Raw genomic sequence first — 14,998 nt, forward strand, 5'->3', positions numbered from 1 at the left:
GGAAGATTAATTACAAAGATAAGAGAAAGTCCAGGATTGGGGAATTGTGTAAACCAAAGGAAAGATCATTGACTAATCATAAAAATAAGAATTAGGGGATTGCATAAACCGAAAGGCAGCCATGATAAATCATAATGTTCAGAATTGGGGAATTTCATCTCAATTTAGCTATTATAACTAGGTGTGCATTGAAAGGAAGATTGTCAACTAGAAAGACGGGAGGAGGATTAATTACATAATTACAAGATAAGAGAAAGTCCAGGATTGGGGAATTGTGTAAACCAAAGGAAAGGTCTGTGAGTAATCATAAAAATAAGAATTAGGGGATTGCATAAACCGAAAGGCAGCCATGATAAATCATAATGTTCAGAATTGGGGAATTTCATAAACAAAAGGAAAGCTTGACAATTCAGGATTGGGGAATTGTATAAACCAAAGGAAAGGAAGGAGAAGTCATAAAGTTCGATATTGAAGAATTGTATTTACAAACAAACGAAAGTAACTAAAAATATGGAATTAAGGAAGTGTATGAACCAAATGGATTCTACAAGAAAATATAAAGAATAGGATTGAAGCTTTGGACATCGTTTACAAACAAACGAAAGTAACTAAAAATATGGAATTAAGGAATTGCATGAACCAAAGGGATTCTACGAGAAAAATATAAAGAATAGGATTGAAGCTTTGGACATCAAAGCAGTGAAAAGAAAAGCAAATAACACAAACACCGAATGAAATATGAACGAATTTTTGAAACCCAGGACCAGGGAAACCCAAAGAAGGAAAACTAAACAGTCAGACAACCAAGGTACGTCAAGCGCAACTTCGCTATCACCCTTATTAACCAGACAGGATAAGATGGTATTGGAAATGAGCAGGACAAAAGAGTAGGATTCTACCACGTTTTTTAGTGATTTAAAACAACATCTAATATTCTAATCCTGTATAGCTAACTGGGAAGACTAAGAGCCAAATTATAAAAATATTGATATTATTTTTAGGTGACAACTGAAAAGAAAACTGGATTATTAAAAAGAAGATTGGCGTACACAAAAATGGCTTCTTTAAAGTTAGTGATCAGTGTCAGTGAACTTCAAAGAAAACTTATTTTATAATGTGGCTCTAACAATTCAACGGAAAAGAAACCCCGTGCTTAGACAAACTTTGAGGGGGGATGTTGGGATGACGCCATAGTTCACTTGGTGACGTCATTATACTTACGATCATGCTCCGAGCGAGCTGTGATAGAAAAAAATAAATAAAAAATTTAGGAAGCTCTACAAGGTAGTTGTCAAAAGAAATCACATACTGGAGTATAAAATTGTGCAAATAATACAAATACCTATACCCGACAAATCCGATGATATACCTAATGGAGGGATTGCAATCGGGAAAATATTATTAATAAAAGGTCAATTCCTACACAAAAAGTTGTGAAAAATCCAAATATGAGGTCAAAACTCCGAAAAAGTAACTTTAAAAGGTCGAATATTCAATTTTTAACTGCCGTTCTAATGAAAAAATTCAAAGAGTTGTGACGTCAGATGTCACGTCAAAATGCGCTGAAACGCCTTGCGCACAAACAAACGAAGCGGAAGTCATGAATTATGACGTCATCGCCTACGGGAGCGTATGCCGTGACGTCAAAGTTCACAATTTTGAAAGCCTACATCTGAATAATTACTACATCTGAAGAAGATTCCTCATTGGACTGCGTTTGGTGCTGTAGGTGTGGTCGTTCGTCTAGCCAAGGTCCAAGTGTTTCGTAGTCATACAATGTAACAATATCTTCAACAGGTACTCATTTGTACAAATACACACGGTGTAAAAATCCACATTTAATTTTTCTCATAATTCGTTAAGGTAATTATTTGGTAATGTGCAGAAATCATTTCCCTCAGAGAAATCATTAAGATGCAGAAATACAATTTGAACTACATTTTCCTCTACTTTTTATTAAGCACTTCATGTTCACGCATTTTCATTTTCAAGATATTAAGAAAGCTAAAATCCACATTTGTACCTTTAACTTTACTCACACCACGCCATTTGCTTTAGTTACGCAGTAGGTTTTAGTACTATTCCATCAATCCTCTATGTATATTTACCGTGTACATACATATACTGCTATACAGTTCTATTTCTTCAAAAGTAATAACTTAAAAGCTTCTTTGCTTTAAATAATTCACAAGCTTTTGGAACATAGCGCATTGAACGTGATGCATAAAAGTGTGACTTTTCCCATAGATCTCAGTGACATAGGTACTAAACTTGTATTGTTTGAGATGTTATAGACTCTTTACATGTCTCATCGTATGGAATTTCATACAAGTTCCCCCAAGTTTTCAAATGAGAGGTTGAGATAAAATTGAAAATAATGTTTAAACTTTGATAACGTATATAAATGTTTACGTGAACGTAAACATTTTTTGGAAAGGGATCCAATATTTTGTTGTAATCTTGCCAAATTCTTGATAGTACCTACTTTCTGCACATTACTCTCCTTATATTTTAACAAGGCGGGTAAGTAATGTTAGTATTCACTATTCCACCTCACACTGCTTCCTTACAAAAGCTAAATCACCTTGCCAAAGCAGAAATCCCTGCTCTATGACTTTACAACATCAGCCAAGTAAGCGCAACTGATCTATTTCTGCAGAATTAAATAGGTGTGTATTGTAGGTACTTACAAATTTAGTTTTGACACAACTTTAATTAATAATTATAAAAACAATACCCAAGTATACTCACACTAAGTAGTACCTAGCTGTATATTCACTAACCTAGAAAATTTTCTTTGACAGAACTACTGAATTGAGGTGGAAGATGTCAACAGTCATAAATGAGATGTCAATAGTCATAAATTTACCAACATTCACTGATATTGAAAATCTTCTAATCTAATATCAAAAAAGTAATGAAGCATTCTAAATTTGTAAAAACCTTATTTCCTCCAACACCTGAATGAATTTCTTTGAATGTCGAATGTATATTTTATAACGGTTTCATTTCATGCGTGTTTTGCTTCTAAAATGACGATGTTCCCCAGCTTTGCAGTCACTTGCGCTTTCGTTTTTTTTGCATGTTTGTTTCTCTATGTTGTTTTCATTTATTGTAAAACATATTTCTTAGCCAAAGAAAATTGATTGTTTTGATGGTGTTGGTTTAAAATAATGTTTAACAATAACTAAAACTTATTTCTTCAAATAAGATAAAGAATCAACTTTAAATCTTAACTCTAACTTTTCTAAATTAAAACTAAAATTATGTATAATCATGTATTTGAATAAAAAAAATTAATTCCCTACGTTTGTATAAAGTATATCTTAACTAATTCACATCACCATTGTCATCATCATTTTCATTTTCTCTCGCCTCTGATTTTGATTCACCCCCCCTATGATTGATTCTAACTACCGTTTGGTTTCTCTATTGGTATTATTTTTGTGTGTTTTACTTCTGTGTTGTTTGGAACAGTTTAATGTATAATCATGTATTTGAAAAAAAAAAAATATTTAATTCCATAAGTTTGTATAAAGTATATCTTAACTAATTCCATCACCATTGTCATCATCATTTTCATTTTCTCTCGCCTCTGATTTTGATTCACTCCCCCTATGATTGATTCTAACTACCGTTTGGTTTCTCTATTGGTATTATTTTTGTGTGTTTTACTTCTGTGTTGTTTGGAACAGTTTAAAATAACTCAACACATGTGTTGACACAAGCTTCTTGTCGACGACCAGAGGACCAACAAGCGCCGACAAGGTTAAATAAAAATTAAAAACTGGTAAGACATCGCTCCACAATCGGGTAAGAACTGTGGATGGCCTTCCCACCTAGTGTCGTCTTTCTGCTTCTAATGTGAACCAATGGTGTTACCTTGAACATCAATGATCTGACTGCATTTCCATTACTCTGTGCTATTTGAATCGTTTCCGTGTCCTTTTGGTTTCCAATAGATTATGTCGTACAGGATGTGTGCGCTGCAGACTCATTCGAAACCAAAACCATATAATATATAGGTACCCATATCACGCTCATTGAAACTGATTTTGAATAAGCAATCCCCCTATTAATACCCAAAGAAGTCAATTAAATTTCGTGTGTGCCTCTTAAAGTGTGATTTATATTACCTTCTTTAAGGTTGTCAAGATGAAACATTTCCAATGGAGATCCGTACTGATTTCTAGCTTTGTATTGGACATAACGGTATATCCAAACATAGTCGACCGGCCGTCAAGCGTCGAGGTGAATCTATGTTGTCGAGATAGTATGGACGGTTCAGTCGACGTCGGTCGACGGCCGGTCGACTGTGTGTGGACACGCCTTAAAACTGCTAGCCCCCAATTGTCCCGATAACTAAATCATTTCCTCTTTCAGGATCACATTTTCAGAGTTTTTTCATGTACAAATGTCCCTCCCCTTGATTGGTCAAGCGAAGAACACGTATTTCACTATTGAACGTCGAGAACATAAGACGTACCTACGGTTTGATGATTGATTGGAAAAATGTGTTCTTCACTTTGAGCGCCCAATTTCCTTCTGTGTTTGCCGGATAATTTTGGTACCAAATATGGTGAACTATTATGAAATTTGATTGAAAACATTGTTCTGTGTAATTATTGCCATCTCTTAATGGAAGTGGGTATCTCTTCCACTGAAAATTTCGTAATAGTTCAAAATATCCTTAAGCAGCGTCTCACACTATGGTCGATCCACATCACTTCCAACACGTCCACAGTCCACACCATAAAGTCTATAAACTTTTTCCATTCAAACAAAATACCATTGTCGCATGACGCATCTACTTTTAGTTGTATTTTCCTTTCGTAAACGATTCGGATGGCGCGCCATCTCGTATTTCCTATGGTTTAGTAAACGCGCTCTCTCACCAAAAAAGGGGAAATTTCTGTGGGTTCCAGTCGATGTCGATTGACTTCGGTCGACCATAGTGTGGACGCACCTTATGTCGCTTGACCCCCCACCATGTTTCCGTTGCCGTTTCTCTTCTACATTGGTTATATATTTTACACGCGCAGGGATTTCACTACAGCGCCGTTTCCAGGAACGGCTCTACACTTTCTGTGCCTTCGTCCGATAGATTGTGTTGTACAGGATGTGTGCGCTGCAGACTCATTCGAAACCGAAACCATATACATACATTGGTGCCATATCACGCTCATTGAAACTAATTTTGAATAAGCAATCCCCCTATTAATACCCAAAGAAGTCAATTAAATTTCGTGTGTGCCTCTTAAATTCTTTGACGAGTTTCATCTCAACAAACAAATTGTTACTTTAAGCCAAACTAGCTGTGTTGGGACATGAGAATGAACTGCTCTTGAAAAGACTAAAAAAGGTAGATATTCCGCAGACATCCTGTACACATAATGTAAGTTGCAATAGTGTAGATATCAAAGCTATACCGTGGTCCATGGCTACTTCTAGTCTCTACCGAAATTGTTACTTTAAGCCAAACTAGCTGTGTTGGGACATGAGAATGAACTGCTCTTGAAAATACTAAAAAGCTGGCTAACCCGCAGACATCCTGTACACATAATGTAAGTTGCAATAGTGTAGATATCAAAGCTATACCGTGGTCCATGGCTACTTCTAGTCTCTACCAAAAGAAATTGTTACTTTAAGCCAAACTGGCTGTGTTGGTACATGAGAATGAACTGCTCTTGAAAATACTAAAAAGCTGGCTGACCCGCAGACATCCTGTACACATAATGTAAGTTGCAATAGTGTAGATTTCAAAGCTATACCGTGGTCCATGGCTACTTCTAGTCTCTACCTAGCTAGCTAGCCTCTCTACTCTATTGCTCTGTGTACCTGTTCATGTAAATGTCGTGTAGATGAAACACTTTGGATAACTGGCTTGCTAACGGCTTTCTGTTTTATTTTTTTCTATCACAGCTCGCTCGGAGCATGATCGTAAGTATAATGACGTCACCAAGTGAACTATGGCGTCATCCCAACATCCCCCTCAAAGTTTGTGCCTTCGTCTTCCTATGTAAGTTCCCCTTCATCATGTCCATCCGTTATTTGGCTGTCTCTCGATGTGTGCACCAGAAATGCGTTTTCCTTCCCTCCCCCCCGGAAATGGATTGTTAATTTTTTACGCCTCCCTCTTCTCTTCTATTCTTCTTTCTATTTTTTTGTGTTTTTTTCTTCATATTGTCTGTTGTATTTCTTCCTCGTGTAAATTGGGGCGGAATAGTTGTTTGCGGTTGTTGTGGATCAAATTGTTATCAAAGAGTTACTCTCACTACTGTAGTGGGTAGAATGTAAGAAAAAATCGGCGAAAAGGTCAAATTAAATGGTTGAAATCGGTATTCAATGGTGGTTCCAATACATCCCAACAGAGGGGCCTGCCTAGGAAGGATTAGAAAATTTAATCCTAGAAGGGGTCATTTGGTCAAGTATAGTTAGACTGTAAAAGCAAAGATAGCATCTTTACAATAAATGGTCATCATGATTCGATACAAAAAACATTGCCAGAAATGAATTAAAAAAAAAAAAAACAAAAAACAAAAAACACATCAAAGTTTGTCTTAGCACGGGGTTTCTTTTCCGTTGAATTGTTAGAGCCACATTATAAAATAAGTTTTCTTTGAAGTTCACTGATCACTAACTTTAAAGAAGCCATTTTTGTGTACGCCAATCTTCTTTTTAATAATCTCTACAGTTTTCTTTTCAGTTGTCACCTAAAAATAATATCAATATTTTCATAATTTGGCTCTTAGTCTTCCCAGTTAGCTATACAGAATTAGATGTTGTTTTAAATCACTAAAAAACGTGGTAGAATCCTACTCTTTTGTCCTGCTCATTTCTAACACCATCTTATCCTGTCTGGTTAATAGGGGTGATAGCGAAGTTGCGCTTGACGTACCTTGGTTGTCTGACTATTTAGTTTTCCTTCTTTAGGTTTCCCTGGTCCTGGGTTTCAAAAATTCGTTCACATTTCATTCGGTGTTTGTGTTATTTGCTTTTCTTTTTACTGCTTTGATGTCCAAAGCTTCAATCCTATTCTTTATATTTTCTTGTAGAATCCATTTGGTTCATACACTTCCTTAATTCCATATTTTTAGTTACCTACTTTCGTTTGTTTGTAAACACAATTCTTCAATATCGAACTTTATGACTTCTCCTTCCTTTCCTTTGGTTTTTATACAATTCCCCAATCCTGAACTGTCAAGCTTTCCTTTTGTTTATGAAATTCCCCAATTCTGAACATTATGATTTATCATGGCTGCCTTTCGGTTTATGCAATCCCCTAATTCTTATTTTTATGATTAGTCATAGATCTTTCCTTTGGTTTACACAATTCCCCAATCCTGGACGTTCTCTTATCTTGTAATTATGTAATTAATTCTCCTCCTGTCTTTCTAGTTGACAATCTTCCTTTCAATGCACACCTAGTTATAATAGCTAGATTGAGTCTTTACATTGTTAAGTGCCGTTTTATCTTGTGCAGAAAATTCAGCTATTTCCAAACTGGTTTTGAATAGGAGTTGCTAAAACATCCTGGTTTTATCTTATGCAGAAAATTCAGCTATTTCCAAACTGGTTTTGAATAGGAGTTGCTAAAACATCCTGAACTCTGAATGGAAAGCGTTTCCATATTTGCACTCCACTATCAAGGCGCGATCTCAGGGTTCAACTTTATGTTGAACTCATGTTTGTTCAAATTTTCAACAAAAAGTTGAGCCGTAAGAACGAGCTTTCCCTCAGTTTGAAAATCGCTAGCCTTTGCATGCTATATAGAATACTATTTTAGTTTAGTATTTACCTACTTACTTCAAATATTTTAATAAAGCTATTCGTATGGTAAGTGCTTCTATTTTTATAAGAGACAGTTTAGATGGCATCAAGGTGTTTTCAGTATCATTTGGCTGGGATTTTATTCAAATACGGTATCTATTTCACAAGTAGGTAAGTATACTTTTCTGTGCTCTTCTAATGGGACAATGTTACATATGTTACATCTAGATACTTATCTTATTGGTAAGAATCAACCCTTTACAACAGAATGCTATCCCGTGCCTTCACAGAGTATTTCTTGTCCTTCTTCTTTAAAAATTCAATGAAGGAAAAGGAAGGAAACTGGCCGAAGGCGATACGCAAGTCGGTTCAAATCCCACATTATTTACCGCTCCAACTTTGTAACCTTTTAGTAAAAACAAAGGAAGAAAAAACCCTTCTTCTTTAAAAATTCAATGAAGGAAAAGGAAGGAAACTGTCCGAAGGCGATACGCAAGTCGGTTCAAATCCCACATTATTTACCGCTCCAACTTTGTAACCTTTTAGTAAAAACAAAGGAAGAAAAAAGTTCACAAAAAAGCACAAAGTAGGAAAAAAAAAGTTACCTTTCAGACTGTATTAAAGTTAGCAAACAAAACGTTAAGACGCCCCGGGAGAGGTTGAATTTACCTCGTGCTATCTCTATCTCGAAAAAAAGTTACCTTTCAGAATGTATTAAAGTTAGCAAACAAAACGTTAAGACGCCCCGGGAGAGGTTGAATTTACCTCGTGCTATCTATCTCATTAGAAGATCAAGATATACGACACCAACCTTGGAGAAGAGGTGTTGCGTACACCTCCTTTTTCCTCACCCTATACCTCCCTCCTATTGCCCGCTACAAACGAGAATCGACGGAGCACGCCGAACCAACTTTAGTAATAATCCGACCACAAACCAAGTAAGACCCCAGTATCTATTTCACTAATCAAGTTTTACCTCAGTGGCTCCAAAGAAAAGTCCCCAAAATAAGGGCAGCCCTTTACAGTCCTCTGCCCTCCCTAGAGTTACCGTAACAAGAGGAAACATTCAAAAGAGATGGATGGGAGGCCGGATTTTCTGATTGTCTCTACAATGTCTACAAATATTGCAATTTTGGTGGCTTTTGTATCCTAACTGGTGCATTTATTGAAGAAATTTCATGATTCAAAGGGTCTATGGGAGTATAAGAGGCATTCAATTATACTGCACATGGTCGGGACCACAATCAGGTGTCTCCTGGAGAGTTTATGAACAACGTAATGAAGGAGATTACCAACTCAAAAAGTTTCCAAGCCCAAGGCCAGAGATATATTAGAAATAGTTCTCCGTGCACTAAAGGAAAAAAAAGAAAGGTCGAGGAAAGAGGGGATACGAGAACATGATAATTATAGAGAAAGGTACAGGAGCAGGAAAGGGGAGGAAGAAGCCTTGGAGAACGCGGTAGATGGAAAATAGAGAAGGAAAGGTGAAGGAATAGAGGAAAAGAAAAAGAAGGAGGAGAAGAAGGAGGAGGAGGAAGGAGGAGGAGGGGAAGAAGAAGGAGAAGGAGGAGGAGAAGAAGAAGAAGAAAAAAAACGATGAAGAGGAAGGAGGAGGGGGAGGAGAAGAAGAAGAAGGAGGAGGAGAAGAAGGAGAAGGAGGAGAAGAAGAAGAAGAAGAAGAAGAAGAAAAAAAAGAAGAAGAAGAAGAAGAAGGAAGAATAAAAACAGGAAGAGGAGAAGGAGAAGTAAAGGTAAAATTCTGACGAGCTGAGTTTAATATTGTAAGCACGTGGAATCACATCTGCCGAATATTTCAATCTAAATTCTCAATTTGATAACTTTATTCTACAGGGTGGTTGCTGTTTAACATTGTCTAACAGTCTAACAAAAGTTGACTCACAACTGACAACGAAAAAGTGAGTAAGAAACTTAGCTTTGTAAGAAGATGTGAAGCGAAAAGTTGAAGTTTTGCAGACCTAAATCAAGTTGGGTTAGCTGACAATGTAGGTAGGTAAGTACATGTTTATAGGAATGATTACAATTGGTTATTATTTCTTTGCGGAAAATAAAGAATGATGTGTTTTTACTTGAAAAGGAAAACCAAAGGGTATCTATATTTTACAGAACTTCTAGAAGAATTATTATAGTATAGTAATGGCCTAGCGCACTACCGTGCGCTCAGATTAGAAGATGTGTTTATAGTCAGGAATGAGTACAATCGGTTATTATTTGAAATTCAAACACGCACTACCGTGCGCTCAGATTAGAAGATGTGTTTATAGTCAGGAATGAGTACAATCGGTTATTATTTGAAATTCAAACAGTTCTTCACTTCTGTGTCATACATAATTTACAATTTCGAATTCCTAAATTTCACTAGAATAGGTACCTACTCTAATTTCATCAAAATAGATATTTGGCAAGCCTAAGCTTAGGTAATGCCGGCTGGCCTATGTTAGGAATCATGATAAAATGCAAATAAGCTGATTGCTACGCAACAGATTTGGCAATTATGTTCGCGGATTCGCGTCCCGAATCGACATTTTGGATATTTGGCAAGCCTAAGCTTAGGTAATGCCGGCTGGCCTATGTTAGGAATCATGATAAAATGCAAATAAGCTGATTGCTACGCAACTTTTTTACGGTGAGAATCGAGTCTCGCAACCATATTTATGATCAAAATTCTGGCACTCAAGCTGCACTGAAGCATTCCAAACATCTGTTTGGCTTGGTTTTAGTCTGACTTTAGAGCGAGAATTTTATTGTTCACCAAATGGGGTGTATTTGTGTAAATGTAAACCTCTGTAAAGTTAACAAAGCCACAGTCATGATTATGACAATACATTTCATGTTAGCTATTCCCTTTTCAGAGTTGATTTTGTCTTTAAGTATTCTGTACAATTCTTTTTATTCTGTTTTTAGTTTTAAGTATGAGCAATAAACAATCTCATTTTTATGAAAGTTACGAGGGAGGATTTTCACTTTTTTCCCCTTTGTCTTACATTTTTACTTTCCTTATCCTATAGGAAGGAAAGTAATGTTTTACTAGGTACTTCCTTGTTTTTACTTTTTCTCGATAATTTTTTTCGTCTTTATTTGATTATTTGTTTTTTTAACTTTCACCTCCTTCCCAATGGCCTAGAATGTAGATACATTTTCAGGGCGTCAATTGATAAAGGTTTTATGGTGTTCAATTCAATATTCAATATTTTATTGTGTATTTTTATACAGGGTATGTTCACAATTTATAGCTTACATCTATGCTTATTTGGAAGTGATTACAAGTGTTGAAGCTTCTTTAGGCGACTTACAGGCTGAAATATGAAAAAGTTTTCATAACGGGAGCTTTAGATCTTTAGAAAGTTCCTAATCACTTCCAAAGCAGTAGGTCGCGCGAATAAGTTTGAGGATGCTCGTAATTACTTATACATAAAATGAGTTACGGGATAACGGGGCCCGCTCAGCCTTGAGAGAAAAATAGGTAGAAAAAGCGACCAATCAAAGTTTAGGGAAAAAAGGAGAAAAAAGAAAGGTGAATTGAATTCGTTATGATGAAAAGATTGAGATACTCGTAATATGAGCGCGAAGAGGAAAATAAATAAAGAACATTATTGCAACTTTCAGCCCCACCTTTATCGATTGAGTCCTATTTTTTGGGAGGAGACAAATTGACAAATTTAATAGTAAGATTTTGCAATTCCCTATAATGATAACGAAAACGATTTTTGGTTTCTGCTCATGCGCAGAAAGTTGTCAGGTTATCACCTAATGTTTAATATTGTAACTTTTGGACACCTGTAGGTATAACAGTTATGGGGGACTGTAACATCTCACGTCAGAACGAAATTTATCCATTGGTTTCTTTTTATTAAATAAAGTTTATTTCTTTGAGTTATAATTATTACAAATATGTAAATATTACGATCGAATAGCCGTGTGTTCTTCTTGGAATTTTCATGGTGATAGGAAATGGGGAAATGGAACATTGCCTACCATTGTTTCATTTTACCATTCCCCACCATTACACCATGAAAATGTCAGAATGAAAATACGGTCAAATATTCGATCGAAGAGTCTCTTTAGTTTTAAAAGCGATGTATGATAAACCGTTTGATTTCCCCTCGCTGGCGAGATTATCACAGCGGTTCGTTATTTGTCATAAATTTTGCGTTGAACGGGCAACGTTTTGAATGAGTTTCTCTACCCGACCACCGGTTGAAGCGGTAGATGACGTCACTCGAACGAAATCTAGTCGGAAAGATCCTGATTACGGTCAGAAGTCAGAATGCTGTTCGTATCCTTAGAAATGAAATTTGTCAACCACTTGAAACGTTTCGACCGTTGCGTTGTTGGTGGTTGGAGTAAAGAAACTCGTCCCTTAAATAGAAGTTTTTTCGATATTAAGATTGTTGTATGTTCATTAATTTCTGGTAAATATCTAAAGTTAGAGTTTCAATATCTCTCTAAAACCCCTTTTAAAATCTCGTTTCGAAGGGATAGTCTTATGTTGTTTTTCTAAACTCAATTGTTTTTAATTTCTCATTGATTCTTTCAATTTCTTGATTATAAAATAAGATTATACTGATTTCTAGTAAATATCTAATGTAAGAGTTTCAATATCTCTCTAAAACCCCTTTTAAAATCTCGTTTCGAAGCGATAGTCTTATGTTGTTTTTCTAAACTCAATTGTTTTTAATTTCTCATTGATTCTTTCAATTTCTTGATTATAAAATAAGATTATAATGAATGTTAAAGAGGTGGAATGAGTTACCACTATTTTATAACCACATCATGGAATGTCATGTAGAGACATGCCAATACGGTCACCCAGGACACGCTCGGCGTTGCTCAACTTGGGTGTTCTTTTGAAAAGAAGCGTTTAGTTTTCAACTAGAACACCTGTTTTTTTTTTTTTTTTCAATAAGATATCTGCTAAGCTACATTGGACTACAAGTCTGTAGCATGCCAATCCCGTAGTATGTCTGACATTAGGTGGGAAATAAGAGGTAGGTAAGACTTATTAGAGACACAGTACTACCCAATGGTGCTGGGTCAACACAAGAACACCAGAAAGTAACCCTTTGAAATATTCGCGAAGGAAATTCCAATGTTTTTTTTTTCTCTCTCTCTTTTTTTTCCTTCTTTTTTTTTACCGAAATTGGGAATCGAAACCCGATACCTTCTACATGGACAACAAACGGGTTATCACAGACCCTTTTTTTTTACATTTTCTCACACAAATGAGCTCTGATCTCGAAATTTGTCGCGACACAACTTTTTGCGTAGGAATCGACCTTTTATTAATAATATTTTCCCGATTGCAATTCCTCCATTAGGTATATCATCAGATTCGTCGGGTATAGGTATTCGTATTATTTGCACAATTTTATACTCCAGTATGTGATTTCTTTTAACAACTACCTTGTAGAGCTTCCTAACTTTTTTATTGGTTAACTTCAACACCCTCCTAGCTACATCTATTTTTATTTCAAAGATTTTAATTTTGTGATTTTTTTTTTTTTTTTTAGAAATGGGGATGAGTGAGTTAATGGACAGATTTTCGGGATGGGCTGCTCCAAAAAACTGACCCGTTCAGTCTTAACGTCACCAAGGTAAAGAATAAGGGCCAGCCTGGTTAGATTTTTGTCTGCCTTTTAGGAGCTAGGTTGCGGGTTCGATGGCCGCCCGGGGCGGATTTTATCCTAAACGGATAAGGTTCGTTCTCGGAACGGCTGACTTGCTTCTATCCTGTCTTCTTTCTCTCTGCGCGTTAATAATAATAATATTGAAGTTTATTTTATACCACATAAACAATAAAATGTTCTTTTGGAATAAACAATAAAATGTTCGGAACGATAATACCTTAGCAGTTACAGTTCCCTCTTTCAAACATTAATTTTTTCCATCACTTAAGCCAGCCACATTATCAGATAGACCTGACAGGTACACCTGATAAGGTATACCTGACACCTGATGAGCACACACACTATGAGGTAGAGCTGACTCCATCAGGTATACCTGACACCTGATGAGCACACACACTATGCGGTAGAGCTGACTCTATCAGGTATACCTGACACCTGATCAGGTCCACCTGATAGTGAGTGCCTGGCCGTAGGAGACACACGCACTGAAAGGCTCGCTCCCTCAGTATATATCATTAACCAGAGTGAGAGAGTTAGGATGAGTTTTCTATATGGGTATATGACCAATTTAATAAATTGTATACAGCTATACAGGGTGTTAAAACTTAAAAGTGCCCCATAGGAAATTAACGCGTAAAATCAGTTCTTTACCCCATAAAAGTCCCCAATACACTTTTCTGGTCCACTAAGAATTACTTATCATGTCTAAAGCACGATCACCCTCAGCCTCGTGAGAACAGAAAGATTATTAGGGAGCTGGTTTCAATGCCAGCGAGTCAGGAACGTAGCCTCACCTCGGTTAGTTTCAGTAGGATAAAATGGGTGTCCCTCAGGAGACTGAGTGCACCCAGAACTTCAATCTCAAAGCCGGGCAGTCTCGCAGCCATATTAATTATGATCAAAATTCTGGCACTTAAGCTGCACTGAAGCATTCCAAACATCTGTTTGGCTTGGTTTTAGTCTGACTTTAGAGCGAGAATTTTATTGTTCACCAAATGGGGTGCAAAGCCGGGACACCTCGATTTCGCCAAGAACTGAATCTGGAAGCTCCAGTTCTAACGATACTCGGCCATGGAGGCTGCTTACTAACGCACAGTTAGGCGGATTTCACATCTAGGTTTCAACTTAAAGTTCAAGTGTGAACAGGCCCAAGACTATGTAGCCATCAACATGAAAACTGCCGTATACTACAAGTTACAGTCTAGATGTGAAATCCGCCTTACAGCCTGTTCACACTGTACGAATTTTTCTTCGTCCGAAGTTAAATTTTCTTCGTTAGCAATGGGAACACAATAATTCATTTGTACACGTTGTTTCGTTCAGTGTGAACCTGTGAACGGACTGATCTCGCCTCCCAGGGGCCTATGTCTGTGCAAGATCTAATGAATGTGTCTGTTGTGTTGGTGTCGTACGTCTACTTTTATTTCTGTCCTACACATCCGATGTTTCCCGATAGTTCAAAACGATAAACATGAGAAAATATAATCGCTTCAGAAAATAATATATCTATCTCTCAAACTTATTGGCACCAAAGAGTGTTTCAAGCCTTTTGATATGAGGGCCGTCACTCATTGGAAGCATAG

At 36.6% G+C, this 14,998-nt stretch overlaps 1 protein-coding gene across 1 annotated transcript in view; it reads right to left on the minus strand.

Moving 5' to 3' along the window:
- The window catches only part of LOC103513646, a 66,299-nt gene that overhangs the window by 11,484 nt on the left and 39,817 nt on the right, over window positions 1-14,998 (minus strand). The window contains exon 12 of the mRNA XM_026826791.1: window positions 1,222-1,239. Within this exon, the coding sequence (XP_026682592.1) occupies window positions 1,222-1,239 (18 nt within the window). The remainder of the gene's footprint in view (window positions 1-1,221; window positions 1,240-14,998) is intronic.

The sequence above is a fragment of the Diaphorina citri genome, unplaced genomic scaffold (assembly GCF_000475195.1).
Source record: "Diaphorina citri unplaced genomic scaffold, Diaci psyllid genome assembly version 1.1 scaffold1002, whole genome shotgun sequence".
Lineage (NCBI taxonomy): Eukaryota > Metazoa > Arthropoda > Insecta > Hemiptera > Psyllidae > Diaphorina > Diaphorina citri.